The 23,067-nt window shown below is 50.8% G+C and overlaps 1 protein-coding gene across 4 annotated transcripts in view; it reads right to left on the bottom strand.

The window, feature by feature from the left end:
• Positions 1–23,067, bottom strand: part of JADE2 (jade family PHD finger 2) — a 73,960-nt gene that overhangs the window by 30,593 nt on the left and 20,300 nt on the right. For all 4 annotated transcript variants that reach the window (XM_084215665.1, XM_084215664.1, XM_084215666.1 and 1 more), the window contains 2 exons: positions 22,259–22,416; positions 5,562–5,731 (listed from right to left, as the gene is read on the bottom strand). In XM_084215665.1, the coding sequence (XP_084071791.1) occupies positions 5,562–5,731; positions 22,259–22,416 (328 nt within the window). The remainder of the gene's footprint in view (positions 1–5,561; positions 5,732–22,258; positions 22,417–23,067) is intronic.

Below are 23,067 nucleotides of genomic sequence, written 5' to 3'. Positions count from 1 at the left end.
CTTCTGCTAAATGAATTCTCAGCTACTCCTTGTCGTGGCGTGAGCCAACTCACTGCGAGGGGAGGGAAGAAATAGCTGGAGAGCCACCTTTCACAAAATAGAGACCTATTTCTGACTGAACCGTGCTCCACTAATATCAATTTACTGAAACAAGGAATCCTTTCCCCCCGTGGAGAGTACCTGGAGATAGAAACAGCTCATGAACAAACAGCTATCGGGACTGCAGGCTGCGCCATTCGCTGATTCACACACTATAAACCCGGGAGTCTACTTTTCAGGAAATATAGATATAAAAAAACCACTCAAAATTACTGCTTTTTAAGATTATAATAAAAAAAGGGAAAGCAACTGTGAGATGATGCAGGCTTGTCTCTGACTATCTTTGAAAGCCTCAGGTGAAAGAATGACAGGTCCCTGATGGGATGGGGTGCTCACACGTGGAGCAGGGACCACACACTCCAGCAATCTCCTTCCAGCTCACCCCAGGCAAGCCACCTCAAACCTGTCTGCTCTGGCACCTGTGGGGACACCAGCCACCCTGCCCCGGGCTGAGTGCCCCCCTGGGCATCCTCCAGGGACGTCAGGGGACACAGCCAGCCACCTGAACACCACACCAGACCACTGGGACTCCCACAGCCTCCTCCAGCCCACTGCCTGCAGACACACAACCTTTGGGCGATGCAGCAGTTGTACATTAATCTTTTATCAGTGTTATTTATAAACAGACCCCGCGTGTAAAGTGTGACCGACACACAAACAGTGAACTGAGCATCCACAGTGAAACCTCCAGACATTTTGTTACAAACACAGCCTGCTAATGCACTTAAAAGATTTACAGGAACCAATTATCACCCTTTCTGCCACCCACCGACATCAATTATTGCTCAAATTTAAGATGATGACAAAATGTTTCAGAAGCCACTTTAGAAGCTGCCGCCTCTCTGCAGCGATGCTTGGCTCTGACAGGGCTGTCCTAGAGCACTCCTGATGAAAGCCCCCTCACCCCATCAGCAGCAGAACTGGAGTACTGCTGGAAACTACTGCAATTACTGCCAGGAATTTATGGCAACAGCAAAACAGTGACTTGATGTAAAAACTGATTGTGCTGAAAATGTGGAGGGAAAAATGTCGTAAGGGTCTCCCACTGATCTCCAACCCTGCTAATCTATGCATTAATACATCACATACAAACAATTAATACATTCATTTACACGTGGTATTGATTATCTGTATCTCTAAGGAGATAAATAAGCTCGGATCCAGAGGCTTGTGGTTTTTCACAGAGGGGAATGGCTTCAAACTGACAGAGGGCAGGGTGAGATTGGATATTAGGAAGAAATTCTTCCCTGTGAGGATGGTGAGGCCCTGGCACAGGGTGCCCAGAGAAGCTGTGGCTGCCCCATCCCTGGAAGTGCCCAAGGCCAGGTTGGATGGGGCTTGGAGCACCCTGGGCTAGTGGAAGTTGTCCCTGCCCATGGCAGGGGGTTGGAATGGGATGAGCTTTAAGGTCCCTTCCCACCCAAACCATTCTACAATTCTATCCTGGGATGTCCTGCACAGTGGGACATGGACACAGTGGTGGGCAGCAGCTGCTTGGGAACAGGCTCTGCCTGGGGAGCGCCAGCTTGCTGCCTCAGGGTGAAAAAGGGGCTCCCAGAATCCCAAAAGGATGCAGTGGGATGGGAGCAGCCTCAGAGTGTGACACCCAAGACTGCCAGGGTGGGAAGCAGCCACACTGTGAGGAGCAGGACTGACAGCAGCCTCTGCTCCACGGAGCACATCTTGCCCAGGGTGCTCCACTGACTCCAGCTTATTTCACATCTACTTGACCAATCTCACCTCCACCGAGGGAGGGATCATCTCATTAGCACACAGACATATCTCAAGTATGCAGCGATGAATTCCCCCCGGAGCTTCAAAAGCAATCCATGTGACCTTTGCATGTTCCTGCCATAAAATACCAGGAACACCTCCAGCTCCAAAGATAGAAGCTGTGGTGGGCATATGTGAGCAGAATACACCATATGGATTAAGTCAAGGGAATACTTAGAAACTTCGACTCTGCCTTCAGCAAAATTGATTCCGACAACAATTTTAGCAATTTCTTGAGGATTTTCCGTGTGTTTATGAAGTGTCGATCACTGCAAAAGGATCTTTCAGCCTTGCTCTTTGAAGTCTCTCTAGCTCCACTCTTACAATAGCTTTGGATTTAGTGGAGATCACAAAACACAGCATAAAATGTTAATGTAAAAATGAAGACTTATGGCATGGCTGCTGTCTAAAAGGACAGGGCTGTGCTGCCTGGAGTGGCACGGACATTAATCTGGCTCCGGGCTCTATTCTTCTTCAGATCCACTTTTTTTGCAATCTCATATTGCAGCAGCAACAAATAAAACACTTAGGCATGCCTGAATACTGACTTCATCTCTAGGACACAAAGGTTCTTTAAACAGCACATTTCCATCGAGTACAGCAACAGCTACTGAGACATCTTACTAGGGGGTTTAAAACTATTTAAAGCTGTTTTATGTTTAAAACTTTTGCTTTTCATGTGAAACCTTTGCTTTCTGGAGCAATTCCACTTAATTGGGAGAGGAGTCAGCAGGCAGAATGCAGAGAGCTGGAGCTATCTGGAAGTTTATCTGATCTTGGTGATAAAATTCCATCCCTGGGGTGACCTAAAAAGGACTGGAAAAGGCATGTGCTGTGTGCTACGTAGACCCACGAAAGGCAAGCTGGATGATCTCATAGGTGTTTTCCAGCTCTCCTCCCCGCACATCCTCAGGAGCCAGTCAGAGATCTGGATGCTTCTTTGTCATTAAATATTTTGGGAATGACATATTGTGCCCCTGGACAGCCCAGTGACAACAGTTTAGACAAACACCCATGAGGAATTTAAACTTCTGCCTACTCCTAAATTAATGCTGGGAGATAACTCCTCACTCCTCTGAATGGGAGGAGAGGCTGCCATTCTCTAGCTAAGTCATGTTAATGATCTTGGAGATTAGCAAAGCAGGTTTGGAAATCTCAGCGAGCCATTAATGGTGTCATTAATGTCAAAGGCTTCCGGGAGAAAGTGCTATTTATGGACTGCCTTGGACCAACCCAGGCAGCAGCAACCCTCTGCCTTGGGTGCTGAAGGGCACCCAGATCCCACCCTGGCTTTTCTCATCTGGGAAGCAGAGGGAGCAAAGCTACTCTGGCCTAGGAGCTGAGCAGCAACAGATTTGCTACAACAGCTTTCCTCCAAACCCCATCACTTCCAAGGCAGGAAGATGCATCCCCTCAAAGCAGCCAAATGACCTCCAGGCTCCACAGCAGGCATGACTGCCATGGCTGGTGTGACCATGGTCCTGGAGCCAGGAGCACCAGCTCCCATCCTGCTTCCCACCTGCCAAACCCCCCAGCTCCCCACAGCATCAGGGATGGGGTATTATCAAAGCCACATCTTTTCCTTTCCAAAAAGGAAAAAATGTACCAACTCTTGCACTGCTAGAGAAGTTGGGAGGACTGGGGGAGGGGGAAAGAATACCAGCATAATTTGGGCTGGAGCTGTATCCACAGTGGATTTCACATGCCAAACACTGCTTTGCAAAGCTACTCTCTCCCCAGTATTTTTAAGGCTCAGCCAGTAATGACAGTGCTCCCCCAGTGACAGGAATGGGCTGGAGAAGCAGGAATGGGCAGTGATGTTCTCTGCACCACCACTGCTGGGATCACCTTGGTCCTTATCACCATCCAGAGCTGGTGATGGCAGGAAGGCTCAAGGGCTTCCTCAGATTCTGTGGTTTCATCCAGCCCAGCCCTGGACAAACATCTCCTAAGGACAATCCTTGGAAAAGGCTGATAAATGATGGGATGGAGGGAAGGAAATGCAGCTTGCTCAGAATGGCTGAGGGTCAGCAGCAAAGCACTGCCTGTGTGCTGACCTGGGACTCCCTGGGATGCTGAGGTGCCAGCTCACACACACCTGCACAGAGCAGGGCCATGGCTGGGATGAAGCTCAAGCTCCCCTCCTAAACTCAACTTGCTCCCAAGGCACTGCTGCTGGAGCAGCTGCCACTCCACCCCAGCACTCGTGGGGGTGGCACATGCCAGCCCAAAGGTGACGTGGGGACAGCCAGCAGCCAGCTCCCGTCTGGCCTGGGGCAGGGACCTTCCAATGATCTCAACCTTCCTTAATCCCAGGAGCTCCACATCTGGAAACTGCATTTGAAACCTAATACTTTGAAGAAATAATAAAGCAAGGCAAATTTAATCCAACTGAGCTGGAGAAGCCAAATCTCTGCCCACTTCATTTCTAGAGACTTATGAAACACACACAAGGGGAAGTGGAAATAGAGACAACGCTTCCCTGGAGCCCAGAGACAGCTCTGAAGGCCATGCAGCGGTGGAGATGGCAAGGGAAATGTAGCAGGGGATACAGTGAAGGCACAGCGAGGTCAGAATGATGCTCAGTGTGGTTGAAGGTGGATTCTTGATGCAGCAACAGCAGCTGTGCACGGTTAGGAAGGGTGGATCCTCTGCAAGTCCTGAGCTGGACTGAGGCACTTGGCTTTATCCAGCAGCACTCTCTGCTCTCCCCAAGGACTTCACTGTGGCTGCCAGTGCCTCAAAACCAACGTGTGCTAATGACAGAGCTGAGGCTGCTAATACAGGACCAGCTAATGAGGGCAGAACTGACTTGTGATTCCTCTGTGATGCTACAGGCTCCACAATGTTGAGATTATGAGAAATCCAATATCCAGGATACCTACTCCAGATAATCAAACTGTGAGGGCAGCTTCTGAAACTTTCTCAAGGTCATGGTAACAAAATTTCATCGTAAATCATGAGTACACCAGAAAGACAGATCTTCCAAAACCAACATCAGTCAATGTCATGGCCAACTTCTGAGCTCACCTGTCCTCCATGCAAGCTCACTGAACTGCATCTTCCTGACCTCATCCTGAATCCTGCTGCAGCCCTCAACCAGCTGCCTGGGAGAGCCACACAACCCTCCTGCTCCACGGTGCACTATCCCATCTGCTCAAGCAACTGGTAAAATCCTTTTCCCCACTCCTGAAAGGCCTTTGCCACCAGGACTAACCCTTCATGTGGGCATGCTTCAGCCTTCACTGACCTCACAAGGTGAATGCTTTATTGAGGTATTACCCTTACCTGCAGGGCAGCAGCCACACCACAGCAACCCTTCCCTAACAAGGACTGGAAAATCCCTCCACAGTCTGGCAGGACTACACACACCCATGGGTCTGTGCCAACTAATCTGCCCAGCAGACCATGCTAAGCACTAGTGCCAATGGTCAAATTCCAAGCTCAGGTACTTGCACTCGACCAAAATCCACTGAAGGATTTGAAGAATGTGCAGTGATATAACAGCAGGGATGCAGGCCATGTTATGCTGTGATATCTAGAGATGCCTGGAACAGGAACAATCAGGAGCAGGATTTCTCACATTTCTTCTTCAAGGCCTTTAGTTCCACATGCTTACTCAAAAGCCTGAATGCCCACTGTGGGACACCCAGGCCAGAAAGAAAAAAATCCAAACCAGCAATACTCACCCATCTCCTTGAGCTCCATGTTAACAAGTTCCAGCCAGCAGGCATCGAGCTCGTCCAGGTCATAGCGGCTCATTCCCTGCAAGTATGTCCTTGTAGCTTCTGAAATCTCAGAGCCAGGCAGGCTGCTGGGTGAAACCTGTGAAAGTGAGCTCTCCAGCTGGGGGATGATCCTGGAAGAAAAGAAGGGGAGGTTGAGAAAGAGCTACAACTCAGAAAAATATTCTGTTTCTTGCCATGGAGGGTGAGACCACACTGGGCACCTGACTCTGTGAAGGAAAACAAAGCCACTGCACCTGAAATCAGTCCATGAGCCAGCACTGACAGACAGCCTCAGGAAAGCAATTACAGCAAGAGTGTTCCCATTCATCCACAGAAATTACTCTCTACATGAGAAAAATAAGCTGCAACAGAGATGATGCTCCACGTACTGACAGCAAGCCCCCCGGGCATTAACATCTCCATGAACACCTCCAGTGTGCCATACACTGCAGTGCCACAGCCACGCCGTGCTGGGCAGCACTTCAGCACACTTGGCACTGGGGAACATCCCATGGTGGCCTCTGAGATTTGTTCTGAGTGCTCTCTAATCACAACCACAGGGAAGGGGAGAGGAGCTGCCTCATCTGCTGCAAACTCCCTGCACGGAGAGCAACCAGGCACTGGCTGTCAGCTCTTCTGCCTTTCCTTGGCAACTCTGCAGCAATATGCATGATACTTGCCATGCACATGTCAACAGTGTCACGCCTAATGACATGCAAGCAGAGGACAAGCTGGAAATGAGAAGCAGCCTGTGGTGCCAGCTGACAGATCTCAGTGAAGTTGGGAGCTGGAGCTTGCTGCAGGATTTGCACAGCTCACATTTCCTCCCCTGAAATCCACCTCCTGGCACAGATATCAAGCCAGAAAGATGCTGCAAAGAAACAGCAACCAAACATACCCCACTGCAGCACATCAGCCCCTTCCAAACAGCTCCTCCCCAAGCAAAGCTGGAGGACAGGACCCAGCCCTGCTCTTGCACCAGTGCCAGCTGGGAAGGCTGCTGATCCCTGGAAGACTTTTATCTGCCTTCTGTCCTGCTACGTAAGCTAATGCCAGAGCATCGAGTGCCCTGTGCTCTGTGATGGGTCTGGGGCAAAGCCATGGTGTCCACCACAGAACCAGATGAGTTGTGGCACCAGGTGCTCCAAGGTCTGCATGTGCCAAGGAGAGACAACTGAGCCCACCTGTCCTTGGGAATGAGACCCCACCTGCCTTGCCAAGGTCGGGAAGGAAATCTGTGGCAGGGCGGGACAATGAACCTGGAGTTTCTACAGACCCAGACATGCAGTGTAATTGCTGTCCTCTGTGGTCACAAACACTGGAGGTACTTCCAGAGCCACCAGCAGGAGAAGCAACAGTTTATGGCTCAGGCAGGGAAACATCAAGAAATGGGTTCTTATTATCTCTTCTGCTTTACTTTCCCCACCAGTAAATTGAAAAGAAACATGTGACCCAATGTCCTGAGCACATCTCCAAATTTAAGTTAAAGAACCAAAAAGAGCCACATGGAAGGGCAGCTCTCAGTCCCCACATTTTAGAACAATCTCACTGTAATCTAGGATAGGACTGGGGGATTCACTGACTTCTCTAATGCACACATTAGAGGTATGGTCCAGCCACAGCTTCAGGATTGGCATCTAAGGAGCTCCCAAACCCCTAAAATCAGAGAATCACACAATAGATAGGTTTGGAGGGAACCCTAAAGATCATCCAGTTCCAGCCCTCCCTGACATGGGCAGGGACACCTTCCACTACTAGCCCAGGGTGCTCCAAGCCCCATCCAGCCTGGCCTTGGACACTTCCAGGGATGAGATAGTCACAGCTTCTCTGGGCACCTGTGCCAGGGCCTCCCCACCCTCACAGGGAAGAATTTCTTCCTAATATCTAATTTAAATCTGCCCTCTGGCAGTTCAAAGCCATTCCCCTCTAGTCACTACTACTACATTCCCCTCTGTCTAGTCACTACATACTGATCTAAGAAGTCCCTGTCCAGCCTTTCTTATAGCCCCTTGAGCCACTGGAAGATGCTGTTAACAAAAAAAGAAAGCAGGAGCTGCTGGTGCAACGTGCATTGGTTCACATCAGACTGAACCTCTCCTTCCCATGAGCCCAAGGCTGGGTCATCCCTCACAGAGACAGAACCTGGGTGTGGGAGCAGCCAGGCTGGGCACTGGCTTTTGGAGAGAAAAACCAGTCCTCCACCTGCAATGACCGCTTCTGTAGGGAAGAGCTGCCTGAGCAGCACGAGGTCAGGGCCATAAGCCCTCATTAAGCCAAGTTACACAAGCTGCTCACCCAAAAGCCCCTGCAACAGGTGATGCTCTGATACTGAGCCAGCCACGGATGCTCGGGATGGCAGGAGCAAAGAGCTGCTATTTTTACCCTGGCATAAAACTGCAAAGATGAATGCTCTGTGTACCTATCAAAGGGGTATCCTGAACAGGTCATTTACTGCACTGGCAGCACTGAAATGCACTCAGTGTGATGAGGATGCTGATGCAACTGGAGCAACCCCTCGGGGTTACCTCACACAGCGCATACGGTACTGCCCACCAAGAGTGGTGTGTGGGACCAGCCCCTGCCTGAGCCTGGGCACACCCACTCCCACCTGGGCACACAGCTCCACCTCCTTTCTGCAGGTATCTCAAGGAGCAGTTTTGCTGAACCTGATGCTCAGAGACAGGAAACAAGTGACTGTCCCCTCAAGTCATGTACCCACCTCCCCAGCACTCCCACCCCCCCCAGACCTAGATTCATTTCAGACTCTCAAACCAGGATTCATTTCAGACTCTCAAACCTGGATTCATGTTTAGACTCTCAAACCAGGATTCATTTCAGACTCTCAAACCTGGATTCATGCTTAGACTCTCAGGTCCTGGCTGTGCACAGTCCCTGGTGATGCAGAGCTCACAGGGAGCTCAGAGGCTCACTGATGGCAGCAGCTCCACCAGCACTCGATGTCCAGCTCTTTCTGACACTGTAATTAAATGCAGTTTGCTTTGGTTTAATGGGAACTGGCACTTAGAGAGTGACATTTTGCCTCTCACCACGTCACTGATGATGAAGATCAAGGTAATGAAGACACAAACATCTAACAAGCTCACCAGCACTCTGTTAAAAGGTTTGAAACATGCCAGTGCAGTGATGGCAGGTGCCTCTCCCTGTCTGGGAACACACAGGGATCAGGGAGGGATGATCAGGTGCTGCAGCACCCAGCAGACACTTTCCTACAAGGAATAAGCATTAATATAAAAAGTATCTTCTTAAGAGGGTCATTTAATTTTACTTTTGAAGTTTTCCTCCCCATAACCCCATGCTGATCTGTCAGCATGGGCTGGGAGTTAATTCAGGCTTGGGGATGCTGGGACATGTTCATGCCATTTTCTCACCATTTCAAACACCAGCAAACAGAGAAGGTCAGAAATGAAGAAACTGAAACAGCTGCTAAATTCGTTTTTATACAGTGAGAAACTTGTATAACCCTACAAAGACCTGCTGGAAGCCTGGTCTAGATCAACTCCCTGACTCATCTGCAGCACTCAGTTAAACACAAGGGTTTTATGGCTTGTAAACAATTCAGCAAACCCTAAGAGAGCCTGTGCCTGCTACCATGAACATTGCTCCCACCCCGAGGGGAGCTGGAGGCTGCCAGATGCTGAGGCTCACATGGGGCATCCCAATGCCCCAGAGGTGCACAGCTCCCACTGACTCCTGGATCTGCTTTGGTGGATAAAATCACACTCCTAAAAAGCAGCCCACTCCTTCCTGACACATGCTGCCACACCTGCAAAGGGCTTCCTGCTGCTGAGATACAGAGATCAGTGACTGCAGTGACAGTCCCTTAGGCTAGGAGGAGCTTTGGAAGGAAGAGATCCTGCAGTTTAAGACAAGAGAGCAATCCTTTGGAAAAGACCATGCCCAGCCTCACAGCAATACAGAAAACAGACCAAGCTGGGCACCCTTCCTCACCTCCAGCAGCTTCAAGAAACTGGAGCCCAAAAAGCTGTAAGCTTTGAGCTGTCCAAGCACTGCACTGGAGACACAGCAAGAGAAAGGGAACAAAGCACAGAGGCTGCCCTCACCAGTGTCTGTCCATCTCCTGCTGGGCTCCAGGAGCTGGGGATGTCATCAGGGCTCCCCTTCTGTGCAGGGACAGGTCTTAATCTATTGGGAAACATGTTTCCAAATAGCTGCTTGGTGGACAAAGAAATATCCAGGGTGATGAGGAGTCTGCACATGAGCCACCAACCCACCTGAATTCCCTGCACCATCATGGCAAAGAATGACAGAGGCAAAGCCTCCACCAAGAGCCAGACCATTCACAGAAGCTCAATTACTCAGGAGGAGCATTTACTCCTTTATTCATCCAGAGACAGCATTTTTTAAAAAATCCTGTATCAATCAAAGGCTCGTTTAAACGAAGGGCTGAAAATTGGGATCAGCCTGAAAATCACAACAAACCTGAGGCCATTAGTCTGAAAGTGGGTCTCAAGGGCACTTGAGGAAAAGGAGTAAGTGGACCCCAACACTCTTGAGGATCACATCTATCCCTGGAGAAGATTACACAGTAATAAAATATACTCAGCAAATTCCCATGGTTAATCATCTCTGTAAACTGAACGCTTCACTTGGCTGAAGGGAGAAGGCTTTTTTTCTATATGCTCCCTTTTAATATATCAGAAATAATTAATCCTGAACAGTGTTTCTCATCTAAAAATACTTAATTTTATTACAACGAAGACATTAGTCAGTAATCTTTTCTTTACCTCCATTCCAGTCTAAATTAGTCTTGTCCAATGTCCATAAATAAGTCAGCTTAAGAAAGTCAGTAGAAAGATAGCTCTGCCAGCAACCTTCAGTGCTGATACTGTTCCTACCACCAGCTCTGCTTATGGGGGAATTCTCCTGTGGCACACAACAGCTTTAAAAGGGCAATTTAAAGGGATGATTTTCACTTTCTGTTTATTAAAATAGTATCTAGCAGGCCATTTGGGCAGGATGCCCCACTTTCTTATGAACTTAAGCTAACAGATTTTATACATGCTATTGCCTCTCAACAGCAGAGCAGAATTGAAGCATCTAAGTTAGAAAAAGTGCCTGGGGATATAAGGGTGAAGGATGGGGCTGGAGATAGTGGTGGATGGTCACAATAATGAGCCACAACCCACACACAAGGGTTTGTGATCCTCAGCATTCCCACACCCAGATTTACTGACCATGTTACTCCTACTTCTTATATTTTTATGGCTTCTAGTAAAGGCTATAAAACCATGAGCCAAAAACTATACTCCCAAAGCTGGGCTCAAAGATAAAAAGGAAGGCCAAGAAGATAATATATATTTAGGTTTTCAATTAACTGGCCTGAGGTTCAGACCTGCAAGCAAGCTGGCCTGAGCAGCTGGATGTGTCTTTAGGCTCACCCAGGTCTTGGTGCTAACAGGTACCTGTGCACTTCACCCCTTCCCTTCCTGGCTGAGGATACTCCAGGTAACATCTGGAGCACCCTGGTCACCAGCACAGAGAGTTCAGAGCCCTGTGGGCACCCTGCTGTCACCCCTGCCACAAGCCACCTGACACCAGAGCCCCTGGACCCTGCAGCAGGGACCACAGGTACCCAGAGTCTGTCAACACATCCTCCTGTGGATGGAGAAGAGATGGCTGGAGGCAGCTGGCCCTAGAGGGGGAGGGAGGGAGGTGACACAGCGTATCTCAACAGAGCACTGTCACCAAACCCTTTTATTTTAAAACAAACAAGAACCTGAGAAGAATGAGATGGCACCGCTGGGACCACTTTGTGTAGAAAATAAATGATTTGCAGTATTTCCTTATTGGCTACTGGAGCCAAAACCCCCTCAAGATTTGGCAACAGCCTCTGAAAATCCATGAAAAATCATCATACATACATACATCAACAGAGCAGCCACAGGAATGGGAACCTCTGCTCTGGGAAGGGAAACCTGTGATGGGTGATGGCCCCATCTGCCACCCACACTGCACCATTTGTAGGCTGCCAGGGGCTGCAACAAGCACATTCCTGGCAAAAAAGGTTGATGGAGGGAACTTAGCATCAGCCCTCCCCATGTACATCCCTGCTTGAGCACACAGCTCAGTGCCACGAGCAGCTTGTCCCCACTGCCCCTGAAGGGCACAGTGGGTGGCTGGGCTGGCACTGCCCTTTGCTATAACCCAAACCTTCCTTTAAGTGCTTGTCCCAAAAACCTACACAGGCAGTTACACACACAGCCCAGCCATGAAGCTCCATTTGGCTTTTGCTGCTGTACTGAGAGAACAAAGCAGCCGAATTTGGCCCCAGGAGGACCCAGGAACAGGAGCAGCTGTGCCCAAAAAGCACCCCCAGACCGCACAGACATCAGTGCCTAACGCTCAGCTCTGTGAAGGTCCCTTTGTGCTGCCCAAGTGGCACTGAGGACGTTCAGGAAGGGGTTAATGCTGCTTGCAGCAGCGTCCTGCCCTCGGGTGCCAGCAGCCAGTGAGTGCAGCTCCAGGTGACGTAATGCCTGGGTGGCTGTGCAGGCTGCACTCCCAGCCCTCCTGCGCTGGGGATGCGGCAGGGACACGGCATGGCAGGGACCCCAGCATGGCTCAGGGACCCCAGCATGGCTCAGGGACCAGCCCAGGACAGGGGGCTCCCTTCAGCTGCCACTGCTCTTTCCCAGCTGAATTCTGACACTATCCAGAAATGTTCATTATCAGCTTTTAAAGCATCCCCAGCCCTGGGGAGCATCTGATCCCTGAGCAGCACAGCACAGCTCCTCAGGGCACAGCCAAATTCCTTTCCAGGACCATTCAAGGGCTCTCTCTTTGGGCTTGGAAATCCCCCTGTGACAATTCCATTCCCATGCAGAACGTTAAGGATTGGGTAAGGTAGCCCCTCCTGAGCTGCTGGCAGTTTAGGATTTACATAGGCAGGTTCTGGAAGTTTTACAGAAATGCAGCTGAAGCTCCCAATTACAATTAACAGGTGCAGTAAGAAAAATGCTAAGTTGTTCCCTCCCCATCTGAAATCTCCTTCTGTAACAGCCTGTAACCATAGTGGGTCCTTCCAGGCCCCTGGAATAGCATAATCCTCTAAGGAGAAAGTGATTCACTCTTCTTTGATGTGATAAAAAGAGGAAAACAAGTGAACAGGAGGCACTAAACAGCCATCTTGTGAAACCCAGACAGCTTTTCCAATTCCATTCCTGAGCTGTTTATCACCACATAAAAAGCCTGATACCCAGCAGACTAGAGGAAGACCAGTGTTGATGTCCCTGTCTTTCTCACATTTATATTCCAGCCTAAATCTCACTGAGATTTAGCTCAACAAATGAATTATTTAAGTTGCAACTCTGATTCAGTGCCCAGAGAATCATTTTGATGTAGATGGGAGCGGGGACCTGGTACAGAAGGATTCAGGTGCAGAGCAGTGTCTGCTTTCCCAAGGCAGAGGAGAGCACCATAGCACAGCTGGGTTCATCTCCACAACTTCTGGGAGAGGAAAACCACGGCTGCAGTGCCTGGGCAGTGGTTTGCTGGTGGGCTGACTGGAACAACAACACGCAGATGTTTTTCTGGCAGACTAGACAAAAGCAGTGTCTGGGCTGAGAGCAAAATGCACACATAATTTCTGATGCTGGGCAAAGATCTTCTCCGTTTTCCTTTCCCCCTTTTCCCTCTGTGCCATTCAGCTCTAACAGAGGTGTGGAAGGCAGCAGGGGGACTGTCCCTCCCTGCTGCTGGGAGGTGACACAGCCTGTGCTGCTCTTCTGGCCCTGAAACCCAGCAGAACACAGCAGCATCCAGATCCAGGGCACAGCACCTGCTCCCTGCAGGCAAGCAGGGCAGAGCCAGCCCCAGCACCCACAGGTGCTGCTCTCCCCCTTTCCAAGAGCATCACTGACCCACCCATGGTCCTCCAGGGACCCGTGTCACACAGCAACCTTCTCCAAACCCAGCCTGCAGGCTGCCAGCATCCTGCTCATTTCCATTTAAACAATGTATGTCTTGGAATTGCTACTAGAGAAGCCAGGGACACTTGAGTGTGTGTTTTCTGGATATAAAAAGACAAAAAAAAAGTTGCTTCTTTATGTAACTTAAGCCAAGCTACTAACATTAAAGCATCTGGAATTAATTATCCCAGCCAGATAATGTTTCCATAATTACTTCAGTAATGCAAACAGCTCCACTTGCCTTTGTATCCACCTACTAATGGAGAGCAGAAACAGAAGACATGAGCTATGGTGGCAGCTCTGCACCTGCCATGGTCTGAGCATGAGCCACAGCAGATCAAGAACTGGACAAATCCCCCTGACACTGTTACCCACAGAACTGAGTGTGGCAAAGCTCAAAACACAGACATGGGCACAAGATGACAACTCCCATCCAGCAGCACAGTATCTTCACGTGGGTCTCCTTAAAGAAACCCAGCCCACTGAAAGCAAAGCTTTGAGGAATTTGAAAAGGCAGCATCCAGACTCTTTTAATGTCTTCTGGATCACTGAACTAGCACTGAACCCTGAAGCACATGAGAACAGTTCTGACACTCCAAGCAGCTCACAGCCCATCCCAGAAAACAAGGAGGGATCCATCTGCCTCTTCCACCATCCCCCTGCAGCTACACTTGTTTGGGTGCACCTCATGAAACCCCAGAATGGATTGAGCTGGAAGAGACTTTTAAAAGTCACCTAATCCAAGCCCCATGCCACGAGCAGGGACACCTTCAACTAGATCAGATTTTTCCAGATCTTCTTCAAGTGCACTGAGAGAAACCACCTACAGCTCTCCTCCACCTCCCCAAGGTCCTGGCCACATAGTGAAGCTCACTTTCCATCAACACTTCACCTAAATTCAACAGGATTACCCACAGCAGCACAAGATCTGAGCAGCTATTCCTGCTGCTGGGCTATCCCTCTCCTCCCATCACTCTGGGGAGCACTTCAAAGTAATGGTTCCTTCCATTGTTCAAAGGGGACCCAAGGTGCACTAAATCACTAAGAGGTGATTTCATTAGTGCTGTGGTTGCAAGCCCAGCAATCAGAGCTGCTGGGGTTTGCCTGGCTACACGATAAATCCATGGTTCTGGATGGAGAGCAGAGGCAATGGAGTGAGATGTGGAGGCTCCCAAGGCTGTACCAAACCAGAGTTGGTCCCAAGAGCTGTAAACCTTGCTACAGAGCAGCAGGAAATCAAGCTGACTCATTCTATACATTTGCTGCTGAAGTACACTTGACTTTCTGTGTGCTTGATCCAGTATAAACCACAGGCATCCACTGGGAAGATTAGCAAACATTCAAAATAAAAGTCCAAGTGGCTCAGAATGAGGTAAGAACAGGCTGGATTAACACATTTCCCATAGCAAACTAATAAAGGTGAGGACTTGCTGAAAGCCCACACAAGAACCTGTCAAGCAGAGAGTAAACCAGAAATGATGACAAGTAACAGGCAGAGTAAATCACACTTACTCCTTTGCAAAGCACTCACAGGCACTGGGCATGAGCCAACAACCTTCTGCAGCACCAGTGCCCCCTTCTGCAGCACCAGTGCCCCCTTCTGCAGCTCCAGTGCCCCTTCTGCAGCTCCAGTGCCCCTTCTGCAGCTCCAGTGCCCCCTTCTGCAGCTCCAGTGCCCCCTTCTGCAGCTCCAGTGCCCCCTTCTGCAGCTCCAGTGCCCCTTCTGCAGCACCAGTGCCCCCTTCTGCAGCTCCAGTCCCACCTTCTCCAGCCCCAGTCCCACCTTCTGCATGGCCCAGACCCTCTGCTGCCCTGGGTGTGATTCATCCCATCCTAACCCAGGTACCTGAAGCCCTGGCAGGACAGACCACCCTGTGCACAGGCCATCCCTCCCCACTGCCTACAGGGGACAAGGGATGCCTGAACAGCTCAGACTGAAACCTCCCTTTCCCAGTGGCAGAGCTGGAGACCGAACTCACTGATGTTACATCACTGGGATTATTTTGCAGTCCTGGATAAGTGCCACTGGCCAGCCCGTCCTCAGCACAGCCAGTTGTCACTGTGGGGGTCCCCAGGAATGGGCAGGCAGGGAGCCTTCCTCTCTCCACACAGAGCCCAGGGCTTGTGATCAAAACATTTAGGCCTAGGGCAATTGGGATTTTCATTTCTTTTGATCAGAGCACAGTCTCTGAGGGAAGGGTACATGCATTTCTGGAGCATACCAGAACCCAGGCATATTCAAGGGCAGGCAGCCACAGAAAGGGGATAACCAACCCAAGAAATAGCCCTTTGTAAAATCGCCAGCATGCCATCTGCAAGCTCCAAACTCACACATTTTTCATGATGAGCTGGAGGGAAGGGAAAAAAAAAACAGGGAAAAAAAAAAAAGAAAAAAAAAAGGATTATGTTAAAAGAAAAAAAGCTCTGCTCCAAAAGCTACTCAAACTGCTGCAGAATCCTGCCTGCCCCTTCTGCAGCAAAGCCCAAGGGAAGCAGCTGATGAGTCAACAGCCAGCCTGCGTCGCCGACCGAGGAGAGGAAGTCCAATCTCAGCAGTGAGAACAAAGTGTGCTGGTTCATGGAGTACACACTGAGAAGGCAGCCTCGGGAAGCCCTCCCCGGGCTGGGACTGCAGGGACACAGCCTGGCTGCCAGCCAGCACTCCCAGGGGACACGGAGAGGTGACGTCCAGGCATAGCTGGGACATCTGCATCGTGCCACCCTGCTGCCAGGACAGCCTGGCCACCTCTCCTCAGGCTACCATGCTCCACACTGCAGCACAGACTGCTCCTGGAGGGGTTTTTTCCCTTTGCTGGGTGTTCTGGATGCAGCACCCAGCCCTGTGAGGAGGAGCTGAGGTGTCATTTCGGTGCAAGATGGGGGCAGGGATGTGTCCCAGTCCTACACCCACTGCTGGTGCACCAGTTCATTCCTCTCCCTATCTCAGTACACTCAGTACACGTGCTGCCCACGGACAGACCTGCCCCGTGTGCCTCCTCTGCCAGTGACACTGGCATCACAAAACCACGACCTGCCAGCAATACATATCCTTGGGAAGAGCTGCTGGAGCTCCTGGAGCCGTGGGGGCACCTCCTGATGGGAGCCCAGTACAGAACGACACAGCCCGGAGGGCACGAACACCGAGCGGGCAGTGCCACACCACCCCAATCCAGCCAGCCCTGCACCTGGATGTGCTCCCAGGAGCACAGCAGGAGCTGCCTGGCCTGTGTGTGTGGCCATCAGAGGAGGGCAGAGGGGACTGGGGGAGGAGGACAGGGCAGGGACAGGGCCATCGTGCTGGCACGGCAGACGGCGTTGGAGCCGGTGCCGCCGCCATCGCCGAGCCGGTACTGGCCGGGGCTGTGCCTTCCTGTTAGCACAGCACTTTCTGTTTTCTGTTAAAACAGGGCCACAGCGACGATGCAAGTATAGATCTGCAATGCCAAGAATATCTGGGAAGCCTGCCAGCAAGAAGCAGCCTTCCTGCTCGTCCTCCCGCTGTGTGCAAATTCACAGGAAACAGAATCTACAGCACATACTAATGTGGCTTAATGCGAGATCCAAGAGCCACCTTGAGATCCTGCTTGCATCCCTGTCAGCCTGGGGAAGGAGCCACATGCCAAGAACATTAAATCATTAAATAAAGGAGGAAATAAAACCTGCACAGGTGCATAAAATCCCACGTAGGTGCCGCTGCTTTACGAAGTGATGCTCCGCTGTGCAAGCTCAACACGCATCGCCACCAGAGGAAAGGGACAAGCCCAGGTCCCTGGCACATCCACTGCTCAAAAATGGCTTCACAGCCTCCCACGAGCACCCATATCAACCAGCAAAGTCCATGTCCTTTGGGGTTTATTATGGTGTGACTCTGGGAATACAAAAACTCATCTGAGTTTTTCCTATCTTCCCATTTACAACAGGAGAGGCACCCAAAGCCCCTGATGCTCCCAAACTGCTGATAACTCTTACCCTTACTTTACCTTGTTTAATCCTGAGGCTGTATTGAGATGAGCAAACTTTGCCTCCAACACCCAAGTGCACCCCACAGCAGACTGGGACCCTGCATCTGGATCTCCTCATGCTGGAAATCTCTGTGCCTCTGTTGACACAACTGTAAAATAACTGCAGAGTTCACACAGGGGCTGTAAGGCTCAGCTCTGGTCCAAAAAAGCCAGTGGAGGTCCTTCCACCATGGTCTCTAGCAGAGGTGGAACATGGTACCACAGGGATGCAGGGTCACCACCACCCACACTGCAGGTGGATGACCAGGAGACACAGGGCAGGGGATGCCAGCCTGCCTGTTAAAAGAGAAAGCTGCCCTGACTGTTCACTCCTCTGATAGCTCCCATCTGACTGGAAGTGGCTTTTATCTCCACACAGGAGCCTTTCAAGCTCTGGGCAATTCTCAGGCCAATAAAATTCTCAGGTTCAAATAAAACCCTTTTGAATAGCCGTGAGCCAGAGGTAATCGAGGAGAGGAAACAGCTGGTCTCACCTGCCTCTGGTGACGCTGGCATCCAGGTGGCTACCAGCAGCACCCTCCTGGGACAACAAGCCAAGATATGCTGCACCTCTTCCTTCCCTGCTTTCCTCACCACTGCACTGCAATTTGTGCTAACCTAGAAAGGACCCTGGAGTTTAAGGTGGCTCTTAGTGGAGGCTGCTTTGAGACAGCTGCTTTCTGAGGAAAGCATTCCTTAAAATACAGCTCTTGCCTTCTGCCTCTACCCCAGCTTTTGACATTTTACAGCTCCAGTAAAACAAAATGTTTTAAAAATCTCATTTTCAGCTTTAGAGGCACAAAACCCAGAGCCAGTTTCCAAGCAGCCAGGAGGGAGATGGAAAGAGCAGCAGTGGCTGCATGCACGGCACCTTTCGGACAGCGAGCTCCATCCCTGCTCCATCTCTGCTCCAACTCACGGCACCTTTGGGACAACGAGCTCCATCTCTGCTCCAAGTCATGGCACCTTTGGGACAATGAGCTCCATCCCTGCTCCATCTCTGCTCCAACTCATGGCACCTTTGGGACAACGAGCTCCATCTCTGCTCCATCTCTGCTCCAACTCATGGCACCTTTGGGACAACGAGCTCCATCTCTGCTCCATCTCTGCTCCAACTCATGGCACCTTTGGGACAACGAGCTCCATCTCTGCTGCATCTCTGCTCCAACTCACAGCACTTTTCAGACAAGGAGCTCCATCTCCTGAGCAGGAAGCAGATCCCACACACCCCACACACCCCAATCTGCTGGCTGCCCATGGCTCAGCCCAGGAACCAACTCCTGAGCAGGAGCACCATGGGCTGGCTATTATTGTGCAGGCAGTGCTTGTCTGCTCGCCAGCTCCTGGGGCTCTAGTGTCTTCTCTCCAGCCTCCCCACCTCCCTCTAGGAGTTTCCCAGGGAAGTGGCTGTCAGAAGTGACAACATCAGGACTGGGTTAGCACAGGCATCCCCCCCAAGGGCAGGATGCTCTGTTACACCTCTGAGATGGGGGAAAGCAGAGCGCTGACAGTGAGGAAGAGCATCAGCCACTGGGCTCCACATTTCCAGTCCACAAAAAACATCAATGCTGGGACTTTTTTCAGCAGATTAAAGGAATTTGGGTTGTCCATACCCGACACAGAGGGGATGCTCGGTTCAGACAAAATTTTTTGAGTAGAGAGAAAGGAAAATTTGGAAGCAAAGGAGGGAAGTGATGCTGAGGCCATGGGGCAGCAGCCACAGGGTGGGGGGCAAAAGCAGCAGCTCAGGCAGGACCAGCAAGGTGGCTGCTCCTGGGAGGGAGACTGGGGTGAGCAATTAAACTGTTAAAGCAATTAAACAGGGGAGGTAAATGGAGCTGTAAGGCCTTTAAGGCTGCTCTCGTAAGGCAGATGAAATAGAGTCATCTCTTGTGAAAAAACATTTGACATTTCTCCAAAACAGGGCGAGATGCAAGAAGGAGCTGTCTAACCCTGGAGATAGCAAAATTACTGCAGTCTGCACTGTCCCTGCAGTCCAACACTGCCCTTTCCACCTCCCATTCTCACATTGGTGGTCCAAGTGGGAAAACCTTGAGGGCAGGGATGCTTTGGGAGGGAGAGCTGCTCAGCAGAAGCACACCATCCCTGCTATGCCTTCTGGCGTGCATTCTGTCCTGATTAAAAAAAAATCTGGCAGTGTCACTGCCTGTCCCCCTGGGAGTGCATCATGGCTACAAACCAGGTGCAACCATTAACACTGCTGTAAAATGAGCTCTTCATTTCCCTCCCATCACATTGGGGAAGGCAAAATATCCCAAACAGAACAATATCCGAGGACAAAGCCCTCCAGGCCATGCTTGCTGTCCAGCCAGCAAAGAGAGATGGTTCAGGCAATTGAGACACAGTGCAAGACAGAGCAACAGGAGAAGAAAGAAGAAGAAGCTGAAGCTGTGGGCAAGCAGCACAACCTCCAAGCAGCCCAGGAGCACCCTGGGATGAGCAGGGCGTGCAACAAACTAGAGGGGCTGCAGAAATCCACCTGGGATGAGCTGGGAGTGATGGAGTCAGCAATGAGTATCTGAGAGGTCACAGAGAATGGGACAGATTTTAGAATTACAGACTTACAAAGGACTTTAAAGGGGTCATCTAGTTCCAATATCCTGCCATGAGTAGGGACACTTTCCACTATACCAGGCTGCTCAAAGCCCTGTCTAGCCTGGACATTCTTCCAGAGATGCAGCCACAGCTTCTCTGGGCAACCTGTGCCAGCACCTCACCACCCTCACAGGGAAGAATTTCTTTCTAATATCTGTGCTTTAAAAATAAAACAACTCTTTGTAGAGCAAGGCTTGAGCTCAAAACAATGTTGAGTTACTGAAGAAAGAGCTGGAACTATTTCAGGAGGCAATTCATCAAGGATTATGGAAAAGTGCCAATTTTGAGAATAATCAAACAAGTAAAATAATCCAAAGAATTAGGAAATTCTTCGGAGGATAACACTGGAAGAGAAACTGACACTGGAAGTGAAATTTCACACTCAAGGTGAGTGGGCAGCACCAGGATGTCACCTCCAGAAACCAAAGGGGGACCCCACCACCACCATCATGGTGCTGGGGGTGCCAGAGCAGGACAGAGCGGGATGGGGACCTGGGAGGGAATGACCTGTTCCAGGCATCGCCGAGGAATACCCACTCATGGAAACATGCAGCAGAGCTGCTCCAGCACCCCCAAATCCAAGGCCTTGGAGACAAGAAGAGAGGCGCATTTCCAGCCTGTCCTGCCCCCCAGGAGCAGGCTGTGAGGTCTGGGATGCCAAATCCCACTGCTGGGAAGCAGCACTCCTGGCTCTCCACGGGCACTGCCAGCCCAGGCAGTGCCAAGCTATCACTTTTCAGCTGGAAATAGCCCCGGCACGAGCCCTCAGCTGGGAAGCAGAGCACTGGCGAGGCCAGACTGCGGTTAGCTATCAAAGACAACTAAAAAAAGATATTTCACACACAGGCTTTTTTTTTTTTCCCTTCTCTTTTTTTTTTGGTTGCCTTTTTTTTTTTTTTTCCCAAGGATTAAATCAACTCAACAGCCCCCTTTACAACTTCCCTTTTGATGTGTTCAGACTCATTAAAGTTTCATTTCTTTCTCTGTTTTCCCCGGGGGAGGAAGGGGAGCGTACACAAAAGTTTATTTCAGAAGCGGGGTCGGCAGCTGCAGCAGCAGCAGCTGCTGTTGCTGTGGGACAAGCAGAGCCTCCACCAGCCTTTGCTCTGTGCCCAAATCCCTTGGCAAAACACATCCCCCAGCAGCCACCCTGCTCCCATGAGCAGCCCCCAGCATCACCCTGGCACGCCGCTGCACGAGTGTTTCTGCAGGATGCACACACGGTGTCACACGTCACAAAGGGAACACATGAGAGGTGCAAAGCTCCTGTAAACCCTGTGGGGAGTTTGGGGTCTGATCCTGCAACTTTTCAGATCCAACCCTGCAAGTTTTGGGGTCCCTTCCCAGCCTTTTCCATTCCCCCCCTTGGCAGCACCAACCTTTCCCCCACAGCTTTGGCCACCACCCTGGGATAATCCCCCACACACGTCAAAGGGAGTAGCAGCTCCCCCATGTTTCCTTCTCGCCTGAGCAGCTGTTTGAGTGTCTATTTTAAAACTCAGTTCCCTATTTTAAAATAGCTAATGAGCCCCCGATCTCTGCTGACAGACGTCGTCTCTACAAGGTCTTGGGAGATGCTTCTGCGTTTGCTGGGCTCCTTTTCCCAAGCCCTGAATCTCAGCATGCCCAGCACGTCTCCAATCTGCACAAACATGGCAAAGAGGGAAGTTTTTAATTTAAGGGCCAACTCCTGCTCCCCTACCGTGAAATACCAGCGGTACAACCACGTGCTCCTCGACAGAGAAGCATCAAGCAGCCAGGCAGAGGCTGGCATTCTGTGTGGTTTTCTGCTTTTTTTTTAATCATTCCTACAATTTTATCAGGTCTTTTTTATAAATCTCCTGACCAAGAGCAAACAAGGAGCTGTCCCAGCTGGCCACCAACCAAGAAAAGCCATGCACATGAGAGAGACTTCTCAGGACGTGGTGGGAGGTCCCTGCGCAAGCCCAGGATCCTGAGCATCACCTCTATGGTGTGCACCCCACCAAGGCAGGGGGAACCCCACAGAGAGGACCAGGCAGAGCACCAGGTCCCCAGCCAGGACCACGTTCCCCGTGGACAGAACCAGACGAAGGAGACCCTGCTCACTTACCTGACCACAGGCTCAGGGATGGCCTCGGCACTTGCTGGTACCTGGACACCCTTCTCCCACTCCTGCCTCCAGGGATCAGCCAGCACGTAGTACTCGTCAGGACTCAGCTGGAAGGAGTCAGGGATCTTCATGGCTGTTATCAGATCCGTCCGGAAAACCTGCACGGGAACAAACCATCCTGAGTGCGGAGTCAGGCAGGGCTGGGGGCCCGGGGAGGGTGGCCAGGGAAACTGCCCCCAAGGCACAGCACTGGGGGTGTCTGCATCACCAACTTCAGGGTGGCAGATTAAGCCCCTGCAGGGCAAGTTTTGGGCAGGAGAACACGGCAACAGGCAGGCACTCCTCTCCAGCCACGCAGTGCCAAGAGCCCAAGCGCTGCAGCTGCAACCCATTCAAGGTCCCCCATACTGGGCAGTCAGGAAATCCAGCCACAGGGTGTGAGCTTGGACAAGATGCAGACCAAAAATTAAACTGAAGAAACAGGCTGCTTTATCTTAGGGGATTAATGGTTTCAGCACAACCACACAAATCTACTCGAAATGCCAAGGGATGTACAGCAACTGGGCTTCTCCACATTTGGCCTCACAGGCCACAAGAAAATGTTCTTGTCTTGAATGAAGGTGTGGGAAAGACAGAGCCACTTTGTCCCATGCACCTCCATATCCTCCTCATGTCACTTCACCATCCTGAGCACCTTTGTGTCCCCTTCAGGTCACTTCACTGCCCCAAGCACCTTCACGTCTCCATCACATCCCCTCATTGTCCTGAACAGGGACAGACAAAAGCTTAAGACAGAAATTATCCAGATA

The sequence above is a fragment of the Fringilla coelebs genome (assembly GCF_963513975.1).
Source record: "Fringilla coelebs genome assembly, chromosome: 15".
NCBI classification, from domain to species: Eukaryota; Metazoa; Chordata; class Aves; order Passeriformes; family Fringillidae; genus Fringilla; species Fringilla coelebs.
Note: the sequence above shows the minus strand (reverse complement) of the source record. Positions and strands in the feature narration are given on the sequence as shown.